The sequence below is a fragment of the Oncorhynchus clarkii genome, chromosome 3 (assembly GCF_045791955.1).
Source record: "Oncorhynchus clarkii lewisi isolate Uvic-CL-2024 chromosome 3, UVic_Ocla_1.0, whole genome shotgun sequence".
NCBI classification, from domain to species: domain Eukaryota; kingdom Metazoa; phylum Chordata; class Actinopteri; order Salmoniformes; family Salmonidae; genus Oncorhynchus; species Oncorhynchus clarkii.
This window is the reverse complement of record NC_092149.1, coordinates 10,815,477-10,840,803: the sequence shown is the minus strand read 5'-3', so window position 1 is coordinate 10,840,803 and position 25,327 is coordinate 10,815,477. Positions and strand designations below refer to the sequence as shown.

At 45.0% G+C, this 25,327-nt stretch overlaps 2 protein-coding genes across 5 annotated transcripts; both read right to left on the bottom strand.

The window, feature by feature from the left end:
- Positions 1-1,379: 1,379 nt before the first annotated feature.
- Positions 1,380-8,981, bottom strand: LOC139388123 (pyruvate dehydrogenase [acetyl-transferring]-phosphatase 1, mitochondrial-like). 4 transcript variants are annotated; one of them, XM_071134700.1, is made up of 9 exons: positions 8,899-8,981; positions 6,667-6,995; positions 6,258-6,425; positions 5,966-6,177; positions 5,763-5,844; positions 5,547-5,641; positions 5,262-5,430; positions 3,636-3,854; positions 1,380-3,445 (listed from the first exon to the last, which is right to left on the bottom strand). In XM_071134700.1, exons 2-9 carry the CDS (start codon positions 6,913-6,915, stop codon positions 3,065-3,067), a joined length of 1,575 nt encoding a protein of 524 aa, XP_070990801.1. In that variant the 5' UTR covers positions 6,916-6,995; positions 8,899-8,981; the 3' UTR covers positions 1,380-3,064. The 4 variants fall into 4 exon arrangements, with proteins under 4 accessions (XP_070990801.1, XP_070990823.1, XP_070990810.1 ...); XM_071134722.1 differs by having other exon boundaries at positions 6,667-7,750; positions 7,815-8,974; XM_071134709.1 differs by having other exon boundaries at positions 8,942-8,974.
- An 876-nt stretch (positions 8,982-9,857) lies between these two features.
- Positions 9,858-25,030, bottom strand: LOC139388115 (meckelin-like). The gene is made up of 28 exons (XM_071134688.1): positions 24,844-25,030; positions 24,304-24,392; positions 23,882-23,972; positions 23,611-23,710; positions 23,357-23,423; positions 23,185-23,256; positions 22,852-22,914; positions 22,562-22,716; positions 22,290-22,398; positions 22,115-22,201; positions 21,736-21,801; positions 21,266-21,419; positions 21,069-21,189; positions 20,868-20,973; positions 20,727-20,783; positions 20,534-20,632; positions 18,459-18,557; positions 18,095-18,184; positions 16,797-16,896; positions 16,552-16,697; positions 16,023-16,163; positions 15,838-15,918; positions 15,595-15,711; positions 15,363-15,479; positions 14,954-15,061; positions 12,124-12,226; positions 10,414-10,556; positions 9,858-10,335 (listed from the first exon to the last, which is right to left on the bottom strand). Exons 1-28 carry the CDS (start codon positions 25,028-25,030, stop codon positions 10,255-10,257), a joined length of 2,949 nt encoding a protein of 982 aa, XP_070990789.1. The 3' UTR covers positions 9,858-10,254.
- Positions 25,031-25,327: the final 297 nt, after the last annotated feature.

Sequence of the window (25,327 nt, the reverse complement as noted above, 5' to 3'; positions counted from 1 at the left end):
CACCTCTGGATGTGCATTTTATTGTTTTGTTATGGCCCTATAGAGCCCGTTGATTGCAGTTTTAGTGCCAGCATCGGTTTGTGGTGGTAAATAGGCAGCAGCAAAACATATAGATGAAAACTCTCTTGGTAAATAGTATGGGCTATAGTTTATCATGAGGAACTTTAATTCAGGCAAGCAAAAACTCGAGACTTTCTTGACATTACAGATTGTGCACCGGCTGTTGTTAACAAAGAGACACACCGCTACGACCTTCGTCTTACCCGAATCAGCCGTCCGGTCATGACGATGCATAGAACAACCAGCAAGATGTATATTATCCATGTCCTTAACACATAACATCACAGTCCAATAACACCAGCATAAACATGTAACACTGTCCAATAACACCACCATAAACATGTAACATCACAGTCCAATAACACCAGCATAAACATGTAACACTGTCCAATAACACCACCATAAACATGTAACACCACAGTCCAATAACACCACCATAAACATGTAACACTGTCCAATAACACCAGCATAAACATGTAACACCACAGTCCAATAACACCAACATAAACATGTAACACCACAATCCAATAACACCAGCATAAACATGTAACACACACAAACTAAATACACAAATTTCCACTATCAAAACAAGTCTATACACCCAAACGCATAGATTGGTAACTAAGGACAGAAAAACCTAGGAGAATAACAGTCCTGCCTAGAGGTCACTGAATCAAATAAATTAAACACGTGTGCATGGGGACGTCTCAGTCATATTTCTGTGTAAGGGATCTTCCAATAAGGTTCAATAACTACTAGCGCCATCTAGTGACTGACAATGGACATGTCTGAGTTACTACTCCGCAGAATGAGTGCAGAGTGTGAACATAATATGAACCAGACTGGTTACATTACATGGACCTTGCTATACAAGTAGCCAAGAAAAGCACCACTGATTACTGATCCAACTACACAAACTAGAAGATAATTCTGTTTCAGGCAGACAGGGACACAGATTACACCTACTCCAGAGCTACAAAGCAATAGGGGGTTGTTGTTGGGGAGAGTGTGGAGCGAGAGGGTGAGCTGTACTCTGTACTGCCTTGGTCACTGTTGCCGACGTGTGACTAGGAGAATCTGTCAGAGAAATTACCATGACCTGAACACACACCAGTGTAACTTGACACCTCGCTGGCTGACCTCTGGAATAGACTCAGTCTGCCTTGACCTTCTGAGAGCACCGCGGGCACACAGTCCGGTCTGACCACATTCCGGGGGTGTGGCAGGAGACAGTTAAAGACAGAGGCACTGCAGAACAGCACAACCAGGCAGCAATACGTACAGACAGGCAGAACAAAATCTAACATGTGTAGTAGCCATTGTGTGTAGTCAGTGTTTTATTAAGTTTCCAAATACAAAAAAACTTTAGTCTCAAGCCCAAACAGGTAAAGACACTTTACATACATACCTGTCACATCTCATATAATTGTGGATAAATACCTGCGACATATTAAAAGTTGCATAAATAACCTTCAAGTATTCAGCCAGCGTCCAGACAGAGCCACCTTCAGCTTTACATTCTCTCCTCTCCTAAATATACACCACCATGAGATATACAACCTCATCTGACCTATACAAGCCTAGAAGCACACCATGGTTAGTGTCCTGCCAACAGTGACTAAGTCTGTCTCTGTTTTAGTCACTCCTGGAGGTCTGGCATGAACATGACAGGAGATGATTACAGTTCAATTCCTAATTCCATGGTTACCTCAGACAGAGATCTGACACCAGGCTAGCAATGATTCACTGTTAAAAACTAAAAAGTTAACTTTCTAAAAAAACTTTTGATAGAATACACACCATGTAAGCATGATGACGTTAGTATACCATCTCCCCCCGTATGAGAGTTTAATTGTCAAAAAACACGAGAGGTTCAACCACTATGTTCCTTTGAAACATGTATACTCTGCAACCCTAAAACAATAAACATCTGATCACACACCCCTCTCTCTCTCCTCTACAGAATACCACCACTCCTTCAGTCTGCTGTAGAATCTCTCAGACACACTCAGCGCATAACACACCTGATTCCTGTGGGTGAGTAGTTGTGATAGAGGTGTTAGTGCTGGATCTAAAGCCTGCACACTACGTAGCTCTACTGGTTCCTATCTTAGTGACGCCGTCTGTCTCAGAGCAATAACATCTGCTTTATAGACACAGGCAGTTATTCCTCTCGAAGGTTGACAAAATAGTCAATGTTTGAAATCAGATTAAAAACATTTTAAATAAACATTATTCAAAATATAAGATAACAAGAAGTGTGCCTGGGAGCTCTTGGCTGTCCGTCTGTAACAAGTATAAAGGACACTGATCCATCCAATGACAGAACACAGACAGACAGAGCCCAACTATGTAACAGCAGAGCCATGCGGTAGAGCCAGGATGGAGGCCAGTTGCAGCTCTAGAGCAAGACAGATGCTGCAACTGCACAGCACATAATCTGTGATATGAAAGAGGGAGGGATGTTTGTAGAGGAGTAGACAGGCCAGATTGAACAAACACAAAGGCTGCCACTGTATCATTACCTCAATGCTCAGACAACATAGTTATAAAGCAGCAAACTCTTTAGGCACAAATTAAAGTTTCCTATGGGCAGAGACTGTGACAGAGCAGAGAAGCAGAATACTGCAGGGAGGTTGATGAAATATCCTTTAAAAAGCTTCATACACACACCAGGCCACAACACTCAGAAAAGAGCCAACTTGTGATCAGTTTCAGCAAGCATTTCAACAATCCACATGACCAGGACTGTGTGCTCACATGTGCACATACTGTACACGCGCCTCTTCAATAACAATCCTAAAATAAGGAGTCTGAAGGTTGGCAGTCCTCCCTCTGCAGGGTTAGTCCATGAACAGTATGTTTTGTGTGTGTTTGGTAAAATAAAGATGAGACGTTAACCATGTGTCTGTAGCAAGACCCAGTCCTCACTGGACCTGTTTATCCTCCTAGAAAGTCAACTTCCTGTTCATGTCCACGTTCCCCTCTGATAGGCTGAGCTGGCTCAGGACTCCCCCCCTTGGCGCTGGTGTCCAACCACGTGGGGGTTGAACTGTGTGATGATGATGGTGATGTCGTCACGGTACATGCGGGCCAGTTCCTCAGGCAGAGACAGCATCTTGGACAGCGTCTCGTGGTCCACTGCTCCAAACTCATTGTTGCCCACCGCGTGGCGAATCAGGTGGGTGGCAGCGTTCTGGTCCTGGAACGCCAAGGAGGCACGGGCCTTCCTCTCAGCCAGCAGCCCCTGCATCTGTCCCAGGGTGACATGGTAACCCCCCACGGTGAGGGGCTGGCGCTGGTGGACCCCCGTTAGATACTCCCCTACGATCCGGACCACCTCCTGTCGATGGAGCGTCTCCCACAGCCCGTCTGTACCCAGCACCTGCAGGAGGAGGGACAAAGACCTGTAGTTAACTAAAGGAAACTTCTAACTACATAACTTCAGATATAGGTATGTTTTAATGGAGCACAATGCACGTTTCTGTTCAAGAAAAGACAACAAAGCCTTATCAATCAATCAATGAAATCATGAATTGGTCAATCAGTCAATTGACCAATCCTTTGTCTCTCACCAGGAAGCGGTCCTGAGGTCGGAGGCGGTGGTGTGTGATCTCAGGCTCGGCCGTGAGGTAGGGAGGGGTGTGGTAATTGGGGGGGATGAACTTGGTGTGTTCGTTGTCATGGAGCTGGTCTGGTCCTGACTCCAACACACCTCGCTGCAAGTCAATGCTCCACTTGAACTTCACATCTCCAAACGCACGGAACGGCATCAGCAGGCCCAACAACCGGTCCTGGCAGAGGGAGAGAAAGAGATAGAGGATATATGTTGGTTTTTACTTTATGTTTAACTGACCTGCTGTACCACCGTTCTCTCTAGATGTGTAACGGTACTGACCTGCTGTGCCACCGTTCTCTCTAGATGTGTAACGGTACTGACCTGCAGGGCCACTGTTCTCTCTGGATGTGTAACGGTACTGACCTGCTGTGCCACCGTTCTCTCTAGATGTGTAACGGTACTGACCTGCTGTGCCACCGTTCACTCTAGATGTGTAACGGTACTGACCTGCTGTGCCACCGTTCTCTCTAGATGTGTAACGGTACTGACCTGCTGTGCCACCGTTCTCTCTAGATGTGTAACGGTACTGACCTGCAGGGCCACTGTTCTCTCTGGATGTGTAACGGTACTGACCTGCTGTGCCACCGTTCTCTCTAGATGTGTAACGGTACTGACCTGCTGTGCCACCGTTCACTCTAGATGTGTAACGGTACTGACCTGCTGTGCCACCGTTCTCTCTAGATGTGTAACGGTACTGACCTGCTGTGCCACCGTTCTCTCTAGATGTGTAACGGTACTGACCTGCTGTGCCACCGTTCTCTCTAGATGTGTAACGGTACTGACCTGCTGTGCCACCATTCTCTCTAGATGTGTAACGGTACTGACCTGCTGTGCCACCGTTCTCTCTAGATGTGTAACGGTACTGACCTGCTGTGCCACCGTTCTCTCTAGATGTGTAACGGTACTGACCTGCTGTGCCACCGTTCTCTCTAGATGTGTAACGGTACTGACCTGCTGTGCCACCGTTCTCTCTAGATGTGTAACGGTACTGACCTGCTGTGCCACCGTTCTCTCTAGATGTGTAACGGTACTGACCTGCTGTGCCACCGTTGTCTCTAGATGTGTAACGGTACTGACCTGCTGTGCCACCATTCTCTCTAGATGTGTAACGGTACTGACCTGCTGTGCCACCGTTCTCTCTAGATGTGTAACGGTACTGACCTGCTGTGCCACCGTTCTCTCTAGATGTGTAACGGTACTGACCTGCTGTGCCACCGTTCTCTCTAGATGTGTAACGGTACTGACCTGCTGTGCCACCGTTCTCTCTAGATGTGTAACGGTACTGACCTGCTGTGCCACCGTTCTCTCTAGATGTGTAACGGTACTGACCTGCTGTGCCACCGTTCTCTCTAGATGTGTAACGGTACTGACCTGCTGTGCCACCGTTCACTCTAGATGTGTAACGGTACTGACCTGCTGTGCCACCGTTCTCTCTAGATGTGTAACGGTACTGACCTGCTGTGCCACCGTTCTCTCTAGATGTGTAACGGTACTGACCTGCTGTGCCACCGTTCTCTCTAGATGTGTAACGGTACTGACCTGCTGTGCCACCGTTCACTCTAGATGTGTAAAGGTCACTGACCTGTCGTATGACAGTCTTCTTCTCAGAGGGGGGGTGCTCCCCCTGGATGCGGGCCACCTCATTCTCATTCTGGGCGTTGTGGTCGTTGGAGAGCGTGTGAGCGCTGAACGAGCCGTCCTCCTCCTGGACCCCCAGCACCGCCCGGCCGTCGCCCGTGTTCGCTACATACCTACACAACCACAGTCAGAGGATTCAGACACTCAGTCAGAGCAGACAGATGGAGACCAGGCAGTACATATGGGAGCCAACAGAGAGAGATCCGTGGCTGTGGACCAGAGTACGTACAGGTCGGATCCATCGATGTGAACTACGCAGGCAGTCGCTCCAGAGAAGGCCACTCTCAGAACCCAGTAGTGGAGGAAGGAATTGGCGTCTCCCACCTGGACAACACAACATAGGGATCAGCACTATACATTTCTACCCAGGGCTGGATACTATGGTAACACAGAGACATCGATGGACAGAGGATAGAAGTCAAGAGGATAGAACACAGTCTCTCACCTGAGCCTCCAGAGACAGGTCACTGTCCAGTCTCTTAAAGGCACTCAGCAACGCCTCTCTGGGCCCTAGGCTCTCCCCTGGACTGGGAACACAATCACATACAATCAACTCCAACACTGAATAATGACCCATTACTGATGCATCCTTATTACCCCATACCTGTTGAGGTCTATGACTTGCTCTGTGCGTGTGTGTGTGTGTACCTGCTGAGGTCTATGAGTTCCTGCCAGTAGGTTCTGAGGCTGTTGAAGTACATAGTCTGTGCCTCCCTGGTGAAGTAGTCGTTGGGGTGTTTGTGCCACTGCAGGATGGGGCTGAGGGGTCTGCCTGCCTCTACTGCAGCCTCCAGCTCACACAGGGTCTCATGGGGCATCAAGGACATGGCTACGTAGTAGAACAACCTCTCACTCAGCGCCTGAGAAACAGACAGGTAGATGTTATACTGCACATTAAAACTAACTCGCAGATTATACACAATGACAGCAGAAACTTTACCTGTGCACAGGCACAGCCCGCATGGCCGTCGAACACTCCCAGCAGCATCCCCCGCGTCTGCAGACAGGTGGCAGCGCTGCGCCGGTCCTCAATGGGTGCGTTGGCAGGCAGCTGGTTACTGTCGAACCCCATCACCGACGACACATTCTTACCATCAAACTCTGGAACCTAGAACCAAAGCACACACTCATATTCTTATGGTCTCAGCGCAATCGTGAAGCTGTACTCGTTGTGTGTAAATGTGTGTATCGACCGCCCCTACCTTGAAGCTGTACTCGTTGTGTGTAAATGTGTGTATCGACCGCCCCTACCTTGAAGCTGTACTCGTTGTGTGTAAATGTGTGTATCGACCGCCCCTACCTTGAAGCTGTACTCATTGTGTGTAAATGTGTGTATCGACCGCCCCTACCTTGAAGCTGTACTCGTTGGCCTTGAGGATTGAGTTGACCTGTGGGGGGGTGAGATTGTAGCTGTGGAGGTCAGGGCTCCTCCTATAGCCACGCACGGGCATGGCTGTCGGCCATATGGGGTGGGGCTGCGACGAGGTGGGCCGGTGGGAGGTGGGGCAGCAGGGGAGCTGGCGTTGGCATGGGAACAGGGAGGAACCCCAGAGCTTCGATCGAGGGAAGCCTCGGAACAGCTGTGATGTCACGGGCATGGTGGCTCGCTCTGGGCACACACACTCTCAGCACCGCCACACACAGACACTCTCTCAGAGCACCACCAACACTCCTACACCTACGGTAGACACCAGGAACAGTGAGCTATTGGCATAAATGCAGCTTGTATCATCTGTATAATTCAGTCAACACAACCACAGCTGACTATGGCATTTTGATTGTGTACACACCTCTCATTCAGTCAGTGTACATAAATTACTGACATGTAGTAACAGAGCTCTTGACAAAGGTACCATTACAGACCAATACAAACAAAAGTGACATGCAAATAACATAACGGATCAAGACAAGCAGTTCTATCTTCCAACTGTATTTATTTTAATTGTGTGGTGAATAAGGGAGCTGGAACCAGTGACCTTGCTACAAGGAAACCTCCTGTGCAATAAAGATCTGAGCCTCTTGGCAGAGGCTTTATTATGCTTTGAGGCAGGTTGCACTCCAACAATGGAACACTGCATTCCAGTACTAGCGGACTAGTGTGACAGACTGGCACTAGGTTGCCAAGCTGTGTTGCGCCATAAAAGAGCCTTGCCCCTCTACAGCAGTGGTTCTCAAACCTCTCCGCAGACTTTTCACAATTTAGATCTAGCTCTAAACTAGCTCACCTGATTCACCTACACAAAGGCTTGATGATTAGTTGAAAATTTGAATCAGGTGTGCTAGTTCTGGAATAGATCAAATACATGGAATGGCTTGAGGTCCCAAGGACAGGTTTGAGACCCAGTGTGCTACAGGGGTCGGCCACGGCTAGTCGTCTTCCAGGCTTTGTTGCTCTATGAAAGAACCTTGCCCCTCTACAGGGGTCAGCCACCGCTAGTCGTCTTCCAGGCTTTGTTGCTCTATGAAAGAACCTTGCCCCTCTACAGGGGTCAGCCACCGCTAGTTGCCTGACAGACTATATATAGTCCTGTGAAGCGGGTCTGACATTTGCTCACTCCTGAAAACCCAATCTTGTCCTACTGAACTAGATTCTTTCTAACGCATAGGCTATCCCTCTCTCTGCCCTTTCCGCCTCCTAGATTAGGACCCCAGGGAGAGGAACTACTGTTATTGTAACAGCTAATGGGGATCCTAATAAAACATGAACAAATACAATAATTACACTATAATTAAAGGGGCAATCAGCAGTTGCTAAATTAATGATATGGACCCATAGATTCTTGAAGAATATAACTTAGAAAGCCTCGATCTTAGTTCAACTGACACACTCCACCAGAACCCAAAATAAAAGCTTGTTTACCTTCAATGTTAGTAAACAAAGTAAATGTAAACAAACATTATAAAGCCTCAAAACATGGTTAAAACTATTATTTTGATATCATGGATGGTCAGTCCTTTCATCCATAGTTCTGTCTATGAATTTGAGAGTAGATACATTTATCCAGTCCTATCCCTCAGCTTTTTACCTAAACTGTGGCCGCGATTTCGCTTTCTGATTTACGCTTTAATCTAGCTATTTGTAGCGAAGGACCAATGCGTGCAGCTGCTCTGGTCGGTCGAAAGAGACCCAGGCACGGCTGAACTACACGGAACCACCCGTTACTAGTTGAAATACCGCTCAAACCTCCAGTCTATAACCTGTGACCACGGCCTATTCCTGGCTAGGCCTGACTGCTACAGATTTGTCATATTGATTACAGTACAGTTCAGAGTCAGTTTTCTTTGTACTTAAATTAAATCGATATCAATATCTACATAGATCCCAATAGCGAATAATCCCAAATACAAGCATAATTAAAGCCAGCACATTGTTACGTATTAATTTGATGGGCCGACAAAGTCTACTCTACTGCTACTCTATGCGTCACCGCAAACCAGTTTAAAACAACACTCCTCCTTCAGTCCTTGTACATTACGGTCACGGTAACAAAGCTCACAACATATAACAGAAGTTAGTTATAAATGCATTAACACATACTGCACAAAAGTAACATGCCAAACACATTTATCTTGCCACCGACCGTATTCTCAGAGTTTACTATTTCGTTTTCCTACGCTACCCACCCTCCTGCATCTTTCTCCAGCACACAACATACTAAACGCTGATTGGCTCACCTCTCTGACAGAGGAGATCTGACTAGTTTGTTAACCCTTTGCACGCTGCTGGGGGTGTGTGACAGACTTTCAAGCACCAAAATGATGTCTAGATCTCTATTCATCATGAACTATTTGCAAAATAACACCCAGTGTAGTAAAGGAACAGGTGAACGGAACCTGCTGGCTGCAGCTCCTACTGGCCCCGGAGCAGAGCTGGGCCTACACTGTTATCTAGTTTTATAGCACCATAATAAGGTCATCACACTTCAGCAGAAGAGATGGTTGCTGGCAAGTTAGGTTAGTAAATGATGATGCCACTACAGCAGCCAATAGCTAATGTGTGGATGGTTTTAAGTACCACAATCCTTCTCTCATCTACCTTCACCTCCCATCTTTTCTCTCCATCTACAGGGCCAATAACAGAGGAAGTGAATGAAAAGACAATATAAAATCAGACCCATTGTTTTAATTTGTAAAAACATATCACAGAGAAACTGAATTACAAAATGTACATCATCAACCCTGTGAAGAACATGTACAAAATACTGTGTAAACAAGTAGAAAAGCATTTGTCAAAAAAAACAACAAAAAAAAGTCTGCCAAAGCTGTAAACAAAACAATTAAACCAAGCTAGTCACACAGCTACCAAGGCTGTTACATGCATTAAACCACGCTAGTCACACAGCTACCAAGGCTGTTACATGCATTAAACCACGCTAGTCACACAGCTACCAAGGCTGTTACATGCATTAAACCACACTAGTCACACAGCTACCAAGGCTGTTACATGCATTAAACCAAGCTAGTCACACAGCTACCAAGGCTGTTACATGCATTAAACCACGCTAGTCACACAGCTACCAAGGCTGTTACATGCATTAAACCAAGCTAGTCACACAGCTACCAAGGCTGTTACATGCTAACAAGGCATGGCATACTATAGTCTATACCACTCGAGCTCAACTCTGGACCAGTTCCACAGCTTTTCTTCAGATTTAGAGCTGGGACACCAGGTGTGTGTAATTAATGATCAGGTAGAACAGAAAACTAGCAGGCTCCAGACCTCGTAGGGTAAGAGTTGAATACCCTTGTCACACTTTTCTCCATTTCTAGCAAACACAGCTTTGATTATTCAAATTGCATTCTAAACTGAAGATCATGATTAGTTGATTATTGGAGTCAGGTGTGTTAGCTGGGGCAAAACTGTGACACCAATCAGGCCCCCGAGGACTGGAATTGCCTGCGCCTGGTCTATACTTTCACCATTCTGACAGCAGAAACTATATCAGGAATCTCTTGTCCACCAATGTTTTGTTGGCCAGGTTTCTCTGCCCAATACCGTTACGGATTAACCGAAAGATCTAGAATAGAAAATAAATGTTATTTTTTGCTGTTATACAACTAACACAAACAAAGACAAGTACACCCACAATACTGACCATTTGCTGTACATATGTGAGTACGCCTGCCAGTATGAAGCTCTGTGCTCCCAGGTCGACCACACAGAAGAAGAGCGTGTCAAAGATCAACAGAGTGGCTTCGTTCCCGTAGAACAGCACGTCACTGAACGAATGGGACTCATCTGTTGAATAAAGACATATTTCAGAGGTCATACAGGTGCCCAGGCTTGTTCACAGACCACACTGCCATTTATCTGCAGCCCACACAGTGTGTGTAATGTAGTAATATAGACCGCATATAACTGCTGTATCTGCCATGTTTTCAGATATGTACAGTACCAGTCAAAAGTTGACACACCTACTCATTCAAGGGTTTTACTTTATTTTTTCAATTTTTCTACATTATAGAATAATAGTGAAGACATCAAAACACATATGGAATCATGAAGTAACCAAAAAAGTGTTAAACAAATCAAAATATATTTTATATTTGAGATTCTTCAAAGTAGCCACCCTTTGCCTTGATGACAACTTTGCACACTCTTGACATTCTCTCAACAAACTTCACGAGGTAGTCACCTAGATTGTATTTCAATTAACAGGTGTGCCTTGTTAAAAATGTATTTGTGGAATTTATTTCCTCCTTAATGCCTTTGAGCCAATCAGTTGTGTTGTGACAAGGTAGGGGTGGTATACAGAAGATATCCTTATTTGGTAAAAGACCAAGTCCATATTATGACAAGAACAGCTCATATAAGCAGAGAGAAAAGACAGGTGTGCTTCACAGTGGGAACCACACATGCGGAGATCATCTGTTCACCTACTCTGTGTCTCACAAAGACACGGCGGTTGGAACCAAAAATCTCAAATGTGGACTCATCAGACCAAAGGAAAGACTTCCACTGGTCTAATGTCCATTGCTCGTGTTTCTTGGCCCATCAAGTCTCTTCTTCTTATTGGTGTCCTTTAGTAGTGGTTTCTTTGCAGCAATTCGTCCATGAAGACCTGATTCACGCAGTCTCCTCTGAACAGTTGATGTTGAGATGTGTCTGTTACTAAAACTCTGAAGCATTTATTTGGGCTGCAATTTCTGAGGCTGGTAACTCTAATGAACTTATCCTCTGCAGCAGAGGTAACTCTGGGTCTTCCTTTCCTGAGGTGGTCCTCGTGAGAGCCAGTTTCATCATCGAGCTTAATGGTTTTTGCAACAATTTTCGGATTGACTGACTTTCATGTTTAAAAATAATGGACTGTCATTTCTCTTTGTTTATTTGAGCTGTTCTTGCCATAATATGGACTTGGTCTTTTACCAAATAGGGCTATCTTCTGTATACCCTCCCTACCTTGTCCCAACAAAAATGACTTGCTCAAACGCATTAAGAAGGAAAGAAATTCCACAAATTAACAAGGCACACTTGTTAATTGAAATGCATTCCAGGTGACTACCTCATGAAGCTGGTTGAGAGAATGTCAAGAGTGTACAAAGCTGTCATCAAGGTGGCTACTTTGTAGAATCTCAGATATATTTTGATTTAACACTTTTTTTGGTTACTACACGATTCCATATGTGTTATTTCATAGTTTTGATGTCTTCACTATTATTCTACAATGTAAAAATAAAGAAAAACCCTTGAATGAGTAGGTGTGTCCAAACTTTTGACTGGTACTGTATATACATATAAACTATTGGAACCAAGATTGAAAAAGAAGTGATGTTGGCACAAGATGGAGGGAAGGTTGCAGCATAACCGTTGTAGAAGATGCTCTTGTCCATAGGCTCCAAGAACTCCATCCCTATGACTCTCTCAAAAAACAGTTTGTCTCTCACAACGTATTCCATGTCCCGATGGGCCTACAGAGAATACAACATAACATCAGGAAAGGGTGTGTGTGAAAATATTTAGAACAGATCCCAGGAAGTGACTCATGGTGTGTGGTATGATTATCTTACATGGTCTATGACAGATCCTAGGAAACGGTTCATGGTGTGGTATGTTTATCTTATCTTACATGGTCTTTGACAGATCCTAGGAAACGGTTCATGGTGTGTGGTATGTTTATATCTTACATGGTCTATGACAGATCCTAGGAAACGGTTCATTGTGTGGTATGTTTATATCTTACATGGTCTATGACAGATCCTAGGAAACGGTTCATTGTGTGGTATGTTGATATCTTACATGGTCTATGACATATCCTAGGAAACGGTTCATTGTGTGGTATGTTTATATCTTACATGGTCTATGACAGATCCTAGGAAACGGTTCATTGTGTGGTATGTTGATATCTTACATGGTCTTTGACAGATCCTAGGAAACGGTTCATGGTGTGTGGTATGTTTATATCTTACATGGTCTATGACAGATCCTAGGAAACGGTTCATTGTGTGGTATGTTTATATCTTACATGGTCTATGACAGATCCTAGGAAACGGTTCATTGTGTGGTATGTTTATATCTTACATGGTCTATGACAGATCCTAGGAAACGGTTCATTGTGTGTGGTATGTTTATATCTTACATGGTCTTTGACAGATCCTAGGAAACGGTTCATTGTGTGGTATGTTTATCTTATCTTACATGGTCTATGACAGATCCTAGGAAACGGTTCATGGTGTGTGGTATGTTTATATCTTACATGGTATTTGACAGATCCTAGGAAACGGTTCATTGTGTGGTATGTTTATATCTTACATGGTCTATGACAGATCCTAGGAAACGGTTCATTGTGTGGTATGTTGATATCTTACATGGTCTTTGACAGATCCTAGGAAACGGTTCATGGTGTGTGGTATGTTTATATCTTACATGGTCTATGACAGATCCTAGGAAACGGTTCATTGTGTGGTATGTTTATATCTTACATGGTCTATGACAGATCCTAGGAAACGGTTCATTGTGTGGTATGTTTATATCTTACATGGTCTATGACAGATCCTAGGAAACGGTTCATTGTGTGTGGTATGTTTATATCTTACATGGTCTTTGACAGATCCTAGGAAACGGTTCATTGTGTGGTATGTTTATCTTATCTTACATGGTCTATGACAGATCCTAGGAAACGGTTCATGGTGTGTGGTATGTTTATATCTTACATGGTATTTGACAGATCCTAGGAAACGGTTCATTGTGTGGTATGTTGATATCTTACATGGTCTATGACAGATCCTAGGAAACGGTTCATGGTGTGGTATGTTTATATCTTACATGGTCTATGACAGATCCTAGGAAACGGTTCATTGTGTGGTATGTTTATCTTATCTTACATGGTCTATGACAGATCCTAGGAAACGGTTCATTGTGTGGTATGTTTATCTTATCTTACATGGTCTATGACAGATCCTAGGAAACGGTTCATGGTGTGTGGTATGTTTATATCTTACATGGTCTATGACAGATCCTAGGAAACGGTTAATTGTGTGGTATGTTGATATCTTACATGGTCTATGACAGATCCTAGGAAACGGTTCATGGTGTGGTATGTTTATATCTTACATGGTCTATGACAGATCCTAGGAAACGGTTCATTGTGTGGTATGTTTATCTTATCTTACATGGTCTATGACAGATCCTAGGAAACGGTTCATGGTGTGGTATGTTTATATCTTACATGGTCTTTGACAGATCCTAGGAAACGGTTCATTGTGTGGTATGTTTATCTTATCTTACATGGTCTATGACAGATCCTAGGAAACGGTTCATGGTGTGGTATGTTTATATCTTACATGGTATTTGACAGATCCTAGGAAACGGTTCATTGTGTGGTATGTTGATATCTTACATGGTCTATGACAGATCCTAGGAAACGGTTCATTGTGTGGTATGTTGATATCTTACATGGTCTATGACAGATCCTAGGAAACGGTTCATTGTGTGGTATGTTTATATCTTACATGGTCTATGACAGATCCTAGGAAACGGTTCATTGTGTGGTATGTTTATCTTATCTTACATGGTCTATGACAGATCCTAGGAAACGGTTCATGGTGTGTGGTATGTTTATATCTTACATGGTATTTGACAGATCCTAGGAAACGGTTCATTGTGTGGTATGTTTATATCTTACATGGTCTATGACAGATCCTAGGAAACGGTTCATTGTGTGGTATGTTGATATCTTACATGGTCTATGACAGATCCTAGGAAACGGTTCATGGTGTGGTATGTTTATATCTTACATGGTCTATGACAGATCCTAGGAAACGGTTCATTGTGTGGTATGTTTATCTTATCTTACATGGTCTATGACAGATCCTAGGAAACGGTTCATGGTGTGTGGTATGTTTATATCTTACATGGTATTTGACAGATCCTAGGAAACGGTTCATTGTGTGGTATGTTTATATCTTACATGGTCTATGACAGATCCTAGGAAGCGGTTCATTGTGTGGTATGTTTATATCTTACATGGTCTATGACAGATCCTAGGAAACGGTTCATGGTGTGTGGTATGTTGATATCTTACATGGTCTATGACAGATCCTAGGAAACGGTTCATTGTGTGGTATGTTTATCTTATCTTACATGGTCTATGACAGATCCTAGGAAACGGTTCATGGTGTGGTATGTTTATATCTTACATGGTCTATGACAGATCCTAGGAAACGGTTCATTGTGTGGTAGGCTTTGGTGCTCTGGTCAAAGGGGTGTCCCGAGGCTGCGTCCACCAACCGCGACGGTCCATTTCTCTGTTAGAGACAAACACAGATATACCTTTGAACAAGGTAAATATTTCCATGCCCTTGAGTGTACCTGACACATTGAACTCTACAAAGTATTCTGAAATTGTAAATCATGAAATGTGTTGTAACCTGAAATAATATGAAAAATGTGACAACTACATTTTTAAAAGCTTCAGACAGAGGCACGTTCAATGTGGTACAACGTAACAGAATATTCTGATAGAAACACATGGCATAGAACAGACATGAATATCTTTCCTGTTGATTATGATGATCTCAAACAACACACAGACACACACAGCCCCACCCTGCTGAGGGGCTCCAGGATGCGGTCGTACTGCAGGCGTAGGCGGCTGGTGATGGAGATCTGGAAGGTCTGAGTGTCTGTGTTGGGAAGGAGACCTCTCTGACCACACAGAGACTCCTTACAAAGAGAGAAAGGGTTGAATAGCTTTTTATATCGGAACGAAACACACACATCCCAATTCCACACATCCCAATTCCACACACACACACTCTCTGTCTGTCTGTGTACGTACGGCCTCTCTCTTGAGGTTGATGTTCATCTCCTCCATGTTGGTGTCAGCGTGGCCGTGGACGGAGCGCCCGTGGATGTAGTAACCAAAACACCTGTGGGACAGCAGCAGCACCGAAATCTAAGAGAAGAAAAACGTTGTTTAAATGACTGATAGCATTAAAACAGCAGCAGTTCATCAGCCCATCTCACTTTTACAAAATGTGCACGGCAGCTGAGACACTATTCTGGTGAGAGTGATACTTACGTTGCTGATAGAGCATAGGTCCACAAACTGACGGATCTTATCCTCCACAAAACGCTCATGGAAAGCAGTGAAGAAAATGATCTGCAGAGAGAAAGTGAAAGACACACAGAGTGAGAAAGCCTGTCCAGAGACCCACTCTGGTAACAGGTCTGACCAACGTCTGCAGTTCATAGGGGTGTACCTACCTGCAGCAGTCCAATGCAGAGCCAGAGTGTGGCGGCCAGGCCATAGCGCAGCGTCAGGCTGTAGGGAGGGGAGTAGGACTGAGGGGGGCGCTGAAGATCTGACCAGGGGTCCCTAAGGGCCAGACTAGAGAAGCCAACCACCTAGAAACAGAGGGAGAGAGAAAGAGAGAGCAACAGAGTCACAGAGAGAGAGTTAAGAAAGTGATTTGAAATGTATCAGGGGAGAATGCTGCCATTTCTCTGATGGGAAAGAGAGTCAGAGGGAGGCACAGAGGGACAGAGAGAGACAGACAAGGAGACAGAAAGAGACAGACAAGGAGACAGAAAGAGACAGAGACACACAGAGGAACAGACAAGGAGACAGAGAGACAGAGGGGCAGAGAGCGACAGACACAAAGGGACAGACAAGGAGGCAGAGAGACAGAGGGGCAGAGAGCGACAGACACAAAGGGACAGACAAGGAGGCAGAGAGAGACAGAGAGACACAGACAAGGAGACAGAGAGAGACGGAAGGAAGATGTGTGTGTACCTCCAGTAGGAAAAGCACAGCCATGATCTGGAAGGTGGGGCTGATCTTGCGTATGGTTTGAATCTCATTCCACTCGTTGGCCACAAAGTAGGTCCTCCAGATGCTGACAGGAGAAGGGCTGTGCTTCGCCTCACCGTTGCCATTGCCTGACAACAACCCAAATCATGGTCACTTCTAATTCAGAGAGACAGAGGGGTAAAACCACTTTCAGAGAAAAGGGGAAAAGGCGTTTTTTGACTACGTACCCTGGATGGTCTTGTTGGCTTTGCCGCGCGGTCTCTCCCAGTCTATGAAGAAGATATCCACTGACAACTGCTGGATCAGCTTATGGAGAAACTGCACAGTCTGGAGGACAGGAAGACAATTTAGACCAGTGGTATTCAAACTTTTTCAGCAGGGATCCCATTTCTATCGGCAGAATTTCTTGTGACCCCACCCCAAATATAATGACCGATATATCGACCAATAATTCCACCGCTATTCGATAAATAGGATGAAAAAGGCAAATATGTTCCTTTTCCCCCCCAAATGTATTATTAGGATTAGGAGGCTCCAACACAAGGTTACCACAGGAAAGTGGGAAATCACTTCCTCAGCAAAACCTCTCACTATCCAAATCTGCATGTGCTTCAGGGAAGAGAACAGAGTTGTGAAGTAGCACAGATCCATGAACAAGCGACTGCTCAGCTGAAGTGTTTTCCCCGTAAAACCCAAGTGTTCTTTGACTGTGCATGTTAATGTTGTTTTTCCGAACGTTGGGTCACAATCTGTGTGTGGGTTTGGGTGTGTGCATGTGTGTTAAGTCATGTGGTCTTCCTAGGTGTGGATTGATGAGGCCTTCATATCTTCTAATATGCCATTGGCACCTATGCCGCCGCCTTGGGAAAAACTGTCAGAAAAATTGATTATTTGTTTAATGAAATAATAGATAATTAAGATCCTTGGCATCCTAACACTGAGTCATAGGAGTTGACCTGCAAGTTTCAACAGATTCACCTATATTAACACCAGCCCTATTTTCCTGACAGTTTTCCTATAGGTGTGCCACAAAGCGTTATCCTTAGCGTTGGCACACAAAACAGAAAAGTATTAGAATTTTGGAACTAGATGTTTCTGCACGTTTGAGGACGTTACAGCATGTTATCCCACCAGTGGTGAGAACCTGCTGTAGCTCTTATTACCATCATCTATGCCTTAGTTGGTTTTAGGTGGTTTGAACCAATTTATATACTTACACAACCTTAAAAATCTGTAAATTGACATTTTACATTAACAAATAACATTCAATTCATTTTTATCTCTTACAAAATTAGGAGAACCAATATAAATAATTTATTAAATCACATTTAATTTTTCAAATAATCTGTACTGTAATCCCCAAGCCCCAAAAAATATATCATCGTTTTTTTTTTAACGTGGTGACTCCACTGCAATTCCCCCTCGCCCACACTAGGGGTCGCTCCCACGACTTCAAATACCACAATTTTAGACAAATAGAAGCATACACATAATACAAGCTGTCAACAGGGTGGGATGGCCTCACCTTGAGAGCAAAGGCACAGCCCACATACGCCACAAACCTCTCCTCCTGCAGACCTGGTAACGGTAGCAGCACTGACACAAAATGCTGGGCCTAGACACACACACACACACACACACATTTTTAATGTTCTTGTGTGGGAGGGGGAGAGGAAAAGAGGAGGGGAGGAGAAGAGAAAGACTTGCCTCCACCGTCTGAGTGTGCAGCCCAGGAGAAGAAAGAAGAGAAAAACCTTGAATAAAATCACAATCCGTATAAACAGGAGTAAAGACCAGGGTCAGAGGTAAAGGTCTGTTAGTGTGTGTGTGTGTGGGGGGGGGGGGGGGGGGGCTGTGGTGTGTGTCTGTCTGCGGGGGTCTCTGTCTACCTTATAGAAGATGAGCCAGTACAGGCCTGTTCCCACGGTGATGAAGAAGAAGACGTTAGCCAGATCACCAGCGTAAAACAACAGGAACTTCAATACGGTCTGAGAGACAGAATAGAGAAGGAGAGGCAGAGAGAGAGAGGTCAGGGAAAATATATGACAAACATGCAATCGAATTCTACATTTAAATAAATGCATTTGGGTGTTTAAAGTGAATGGTTACTTTCTACTTTTAAACTCGGACAAAACAGAGATGCTTGTTCTAGGTCCCAAGAAACAAAGAGATCTTCTGTTGAATCTGACAATTAATCTTAATGGTTGTACAGTCGTCTCAAATAAAACTGTGAAGGACCTCTGCGTTACTCTGGACCCTGATCTCTCTTTTGAAGAACATATCAAGACCATTTCAAGGACAGCTTTTTTCCATCTACGTAACATTGCAAAAATCAGAAACTATCTGTCCAAAAATGATGCAGAGAAATGAATCCATGCTTTTGTTACTTCTAGGTTAGACTACTGTAATGCTCTACTTTCCGGCTACCCGGATAAAGCACTAAATAAACTTCAGTTAGTGCTAAATACGGCTGCTAGAATCCTGACTAGAACCAAATAATTGGATCATATTACTCCAGTGCTAGCCTCCCTACATTGGCTTCCTGTTAAGGCAAGGGCTGATATCAAGGTTTTACTGCTAACCTACAAAGCATTACATGGGCTTGCTCCTACCTATCTCTCTGATTTGGTCCTGCCGTACATACCTACACGTACGCTACGGTCACAAGACGCAGGCCTCCTAATTGTCCCTATAATTTCTAAGCAAACAGCTGGAGGCAGGGCTTTCTCCTATAGAGCTCAATTTTTATGGAATGGTCTGCCTACCCATGTCAGAGACGCAGACTCAGTCTCAACCTTTAAGTCTTTACTAAAGACTCATCTCTTCAGTGGGTCATATGATTGAGTGTAGTCTGGCCCAGGAGTGTGAAGGTGAACGGAAAGGCTATGGAGCAACGAACCGCCCTTGCTGTCTCTGCCTGGCCGGTTCCCCTCTCTCCACTGGGATTCTCTGACTCTAACCCTTTTACAGAGGCTGAGGTTGAGTCACTGACGTGATCTTCCTGTCTGGGTTGGCGCCCCCCTTGGGTTGTGCCGTGGCGGAGATCTGTGTGGGCTATAATCGGGCTTGTCTCAGGATGGTAAGTTGGTGGTTGAAGATATCCTCTAGTGGTGTGGGGGCTGTGCTTTGGCAAATTAGGTGGGGTTATATCCTTCCTGTTTGGCCCTGTCCGGGGGTATCATCGGATGGGGCCACAGTGTCTCCTGACCCCTCCTGTCTCAGCCTCCAGTATTTATGCTGCAGTAGTTTATGTGTCGGGGGGCTAGGGTCAGTTTGTTATATCTGGAGTACTTCTCCTGTCTTATACAGTGTCCTGTGTGAATTTAAGTATGCTCTCTCTAATTCTTTATTTCTCTCTCTCTGAGGACCTAAGCCCTAGGACCATGCCTCAGGACTACCTGACATGATGACTCCTTGCTGTCCCCAGTCCACCTGACCGTGCTGCTGATCCAGTATCAACTGTTCTGCCTGTGGCTATGGAACCCTGACCTGTTCACCGGACGTGCTACCTGTCCCAGACCTGCTGTTTTCAACTCTCTAGAGACAGCAGGAGCGTTAGAGATACTCTTAATGATCGGCTATGAAAAGCCAACTGACATTTACTCCTGAGGTGCTGACTTGCTGCACCCTCGACAACTACTGTGATTATTATTATTTGACCATGCTGGTCATTTATGAACATTTGAACATCTTGGCCATGTTCTGTTATAATCTCCACCCGGCACAGCCAGAAGATGACTGGCCACTCCTCATAGCCTGGTTCATCTCTAGGTTTCTTCCTAGGTTTTGGCCTTTCTAGGGAGTTTTTCCTAGCCACCATGCTTCTACACCTGCATTGCTTGCTGTTTGGGGTTTTAGGCTGGATTTCTGTACAGCACTTTGAGATATCAGCTGATGTACGAAGGGCTATATAAATACATTTGATTTGGTTAGAAGTCGGGGTTACAGGTTAAAGGTCAGGTACCTCCATGTCAATAAGAGGAGAGCCAATCCTCCTCTTCCAGCTGGCTGTCTTCACCAGGGAATACAGAACAGAAACGCCACCCAACACACCTAGGGCGATCTACACACACACACACACAAATCATTATGGTCTTCACTATACATGCAATCGCAACAGCATTACCCTTCTCGTTCTCTGTCCCCTGGTTACTCACATCAGTCTTCATGTGAGCTTCAGTCTGGTCCATTTCATAGTCCACAGCAAACGACACCTAGAACACACAGAAGTTACAGTGGGATCAGGGATGTGTGTGTGTGTGCTGTGAGAAGGTGTGTGTGTGTGATGTGTTACTCACAGAGACAGTCTGTGTGTTTGGGGCAGTGATGAGGACGTCTGAGTAGGTCATAGAGAGGAGAGGAGGGAACACCTGTCCCTTCTGAGTCCCTGGCACCAGCTGAAACCTATGTCATAAATACACACACATGTTTTCACACCCTGCTAACATTGATGAATGCGTCTAGTCCTACATGGATGTGTGTTTGTGTGTGCAACTCACCCAATCCTGATGCTGCTTGCGATGCGTATGACTTTTGGCAGAGAGCCGAGGCTCTTCTCTCTCCCACTCAGAGTGTCCACCAGTAACACACGTCTCGATAGGTACCAGTCGTTCAAGTTACCTACACACACCAATTATTCAAGATACTTGTTGAGGGAGAAAGGATTTAAAACAAATGTACCCCCTCCCACATTCACCTTGGTTGATGAACTTCCTGTTGTATTCTTGGTTGAGGTTGCGTGTGGGAAGGGGGAGCAGTCTCCTGTCCTCTCCTCGGCTCAGATCCACAAACACATCATAGAATAAAGGCTCAGCATAAACACGCAACAGGTCTGCTACGGAGAGAACACACTACACACACAGACACATACGTAATAAAATTGGCGCTAAGTGAGAACGCAAAAACAACTGTAACCATGAGAAAACACCACAGCACATGTTGACGAGATAGAGACAGGGCTTGACTTGGGCAGGAGTTCACCGGATCTGAGTCCCGGCACCTCAAATGTTCTACTGCTCGAAGCTCCTGTTCCTCTTATAGAATATTATCTCAAAAGTATTGTGGAGCTTCTGCACCTAAATACTGTATAAACAGTAGTGGCATCCAAAATGAGTACCGGAACCCATTTCAGTTCAAGTCAAGCACTGGATAGAGGTAGAAACTCACAGTCTCCTGGTAGGCCGTGCCAAAGGTGTAAGCTGCCTCCTGTCTCCTGGCGGTGTCTGGACAGAGCTGGGAGAGGAGACAGTCACTTTCCTCAAGTCAAAACTAATAATGATAACGACTGATCTATGACTGAGCTGTATCATGAAACACTGGCGTCTCAACACTGGAACCAGCAGTGTGATGGAAAGAAGAATACGTTTAAGCTAGACTTGTGTGTCACTAAGGGCTCTGCTCCCAACCTCAGGTTGTTACAAATATTACTACAGTAGACAGCTCAGCTTGAAGGTCAATATGAATGGGAGTCATTATGAGACTGCAAAGTGTGGCAATGCAAGACTAGCCTTCACTAGTCAGGCTCAAGATGAACTTCCTGTTTTACCTGCAGGTTGTTTCCTCCCACTTTCTCCCATTGGAGGAAGTCTCCTCTGGCGTTGTAGACAGCAGCCACTAGGTTGATGTCTGTATTCTGAGAAAGAGAGACAACGCACGTAGAATCGGAGTGATCATCATAGGTGTTATGGTAATAGTGTTGGGTCAATGTGTGTGTTACGGACCCTGTTGCGTCCCTTGAAGCTGAATCCAGTGGGAAGTGGCTCTGTCTGCAGCACGCGGTTGGCCAGACCCGGCTGGTCCCCGTAGTAAAGCCATGGGAGATTGGCTCTCCTAAAGTCACAGGGGCAGGAATGGACAGTTCCATTGACTGATCTACTCCAGATTTTACATCATTGGTTGAAAACAGTGGTTAGAGACTCCAGAGCAAGAGTAGATATTCAGAAGATGTTTTAGGGGTTATATGTTAGGGGTCAGGAAAAGGGTTAGAGGTTACCAGTAGGATATGTCCTGTGTAGATCCCAGGGCTGCGGTAGCTCTGAAGATGGTGTTGTAGAGACCACAGGCATCGTTGGCCACGCTGCTGAAGGAGTGCATGTTCATCACACACATGTTCCCCAATGCCTGGCATGCTGTCAGGTTAGTATACACCTGTACAATGCACACATACCAACACGATCAGGTCAGAGAACACCTGCAGGACACACACCACACACACGGACAAGTGCACATAGATCGTCCAGGGACAGAAAGGTGAACAGGTATTTGAGAGGCTGTATATTTTACCAAGCAGGCAGCTGCTGAAGAGTAGAGGTTTGTGGAGAACCATGCTGATTGCACAGGAAGGGACTACAGGGGGAACATACCAAACAGTGTTACTATAACTCCACAGTCACATAACTACAGCAGGCTCACTGATGCTCTGGGCCCAGTTTTTCAAAAATCACAGTATCTACCTGGATTTTGCCTATCGGATAGGAATAAAACAGAGAAATAGAATGAATACAACGGAATACCCCATTCAAGTAAATTATTCGTTCTATTTCTATGCATTTAATCTTATCCGATAGATCCAGATAGATAACATTTGAAAAACTGGGCCCTGTTGTGTTGACTTACCAGCTCGGCATAGTTGACATTAGGGTTCACAGTTGTAGGGAGGTTGTTGGGAGGGAAACACATACCTCCAGCCTGTAAAGAAACATGACATATGATTCACGGACGCTCTAAACTTGTATTTCATTTTAAACCCATACATGACACACACGCGTATTATAGAGGGTGGGCTCACCAGGATGTTGGAACCACACATACAGGACTGAGAGGTGTTGATGAGGGAAGCCTGGCATCTCTGACACCTGACAGAGACAAGAGAGCAGAGTCAGACAGAGACAAGAGAGCAGTCAGACAGAGACAGCCAGAGACAGTCAGACAGAGACAGACAGTAAACAGTTCAATCAGCAGAATCTTAACAAGTCATGCCATCTGAGAGTTTAGAGCAGAAATATCAGTTGTTCTGCAGGAAGACTTGGCTGTGTCTGGTACCTGTCTCCGTAGCTGTTAGGGGCTGAGAGGGCAGGTTCAGCTCCGTTACACACCTCACACCTGGCCTCTTCCAGAGGGTTCCCCTGGACATCCCGCTCCACTACAGTACAACAATACAGCATTAGCATCACACAGCGGGGCACCATAAACACCATCACATCCCCTGTAGACGTGGCTCCTCCAGCTGCTGTCTCACCTAGTATACTCCCAGTTTTACTCATCCAGTATACTCCCAGTTTTACTCACCCAGTATACTCCCAGTTTTACTCACCCAGTATACTCCCAGGCGGGCACTGACAGGTTCCCTGCTCTGTCAGACTGCCCGGACAGAGGATACACCCATAGCCATCCTCTGTTACTGCCTACAGGAGACAGGCAGAACAACACATGCAGTTCAGCACCAGTGGAGGCTGCTGAGGGGAGAACAGCTCATAATAATGGCTGGAACGTAGCAATGATGTAACCATGTGTTTGATACCATTCCACTTATTCCTCTCCAGCCATTACCTTGAGCTGTCCTCCCCAACTACATTGCCACCAACCTCCTGTGTGCAGCACAATTCCCAGGACAATCTGTATTGACTGAGACCTTTAAACTGGTCGGTGAATGATAAGTAAATTGAAATTGCTGATTTTGTACTGTATTATATGGTGTGATCATCTACTGTCTAGTAGTACAGAATAAGAATATACCGGTTTTTCTAGTGGACACTGCTGACAGGTGATGGAAGCTCCATTGGTGGCGAGAACTCTGAACCCAGTCACACATTCACAAGACAGACCTGATGAAGGAGGAGAGGGTAATTGGTTAACACAAGAGATTATAACAGTAGACACAGTTGTAGGTTACGTTGTAAACCATCAGTGCCATTTCTCTCAGCAAACAATACCTGCAGCAATCTTATTGACTGATGAACCAGCTAACATAGTCTACATATAGGACAATGCAACTAGCAGGCCAGTTTACACTATATTAGCTGCATTTTCATCCAATTATAACCAGCTAGCTAACCAGGTGGTTTACTGAAATACATACATTCCTCCCTTATGATTCGCTACTGCTGTAGTTAAGTACTATTTAGCAAAGAAGGTTGAGCCTGTTCTATTCTTACACGTAACGTTTTAAACAAAGCGATTGACTCTACAACAAACCCAGACTGGAGTAGATTAGCGTACTGCTAATTAGGTAGCCCGTTAGTCACAGTACAACCAACAACACCATTGATAACGCACCAGTTGCACTCGTACTCTGGTTCGGTCCGCATTTCACACAGGACTGACTGGAGATGTCGTAGAACTGTTCCACGCTGCAGTCTGAAGGACGCTGAAACGAAATCGTAAACTGCTGGGAGTGAAGTAGGTTTGATTTTATTGTTAGAAATAGTGCCAATCCGCACACAAGTAGCATCCCCGTTGCCATGGTAGAGAAACGGACTTCCTGTTATTTTACCCACAACCCCTTGTTGTGTGCTCGCGCCACTTTTCTTGAGCCTCCCTACTTCCCCATAAAATGCGCACATGTGGCAGCTCGTGCACAGTTAATGTGGTCGGGCTCTTAAAGGGACACAATTTCAATCTATCAGCATCACACCAAATTACGATATAAAAGGTTAAAATACAGAGGAGCCAGAGTTATGGTTTTCACCTGGTAAGTAATTTGAGGAGTTGAGCTGTTTAGCTTTTTAACTCAAATATTCTTAAATGTCCAATTTCACAA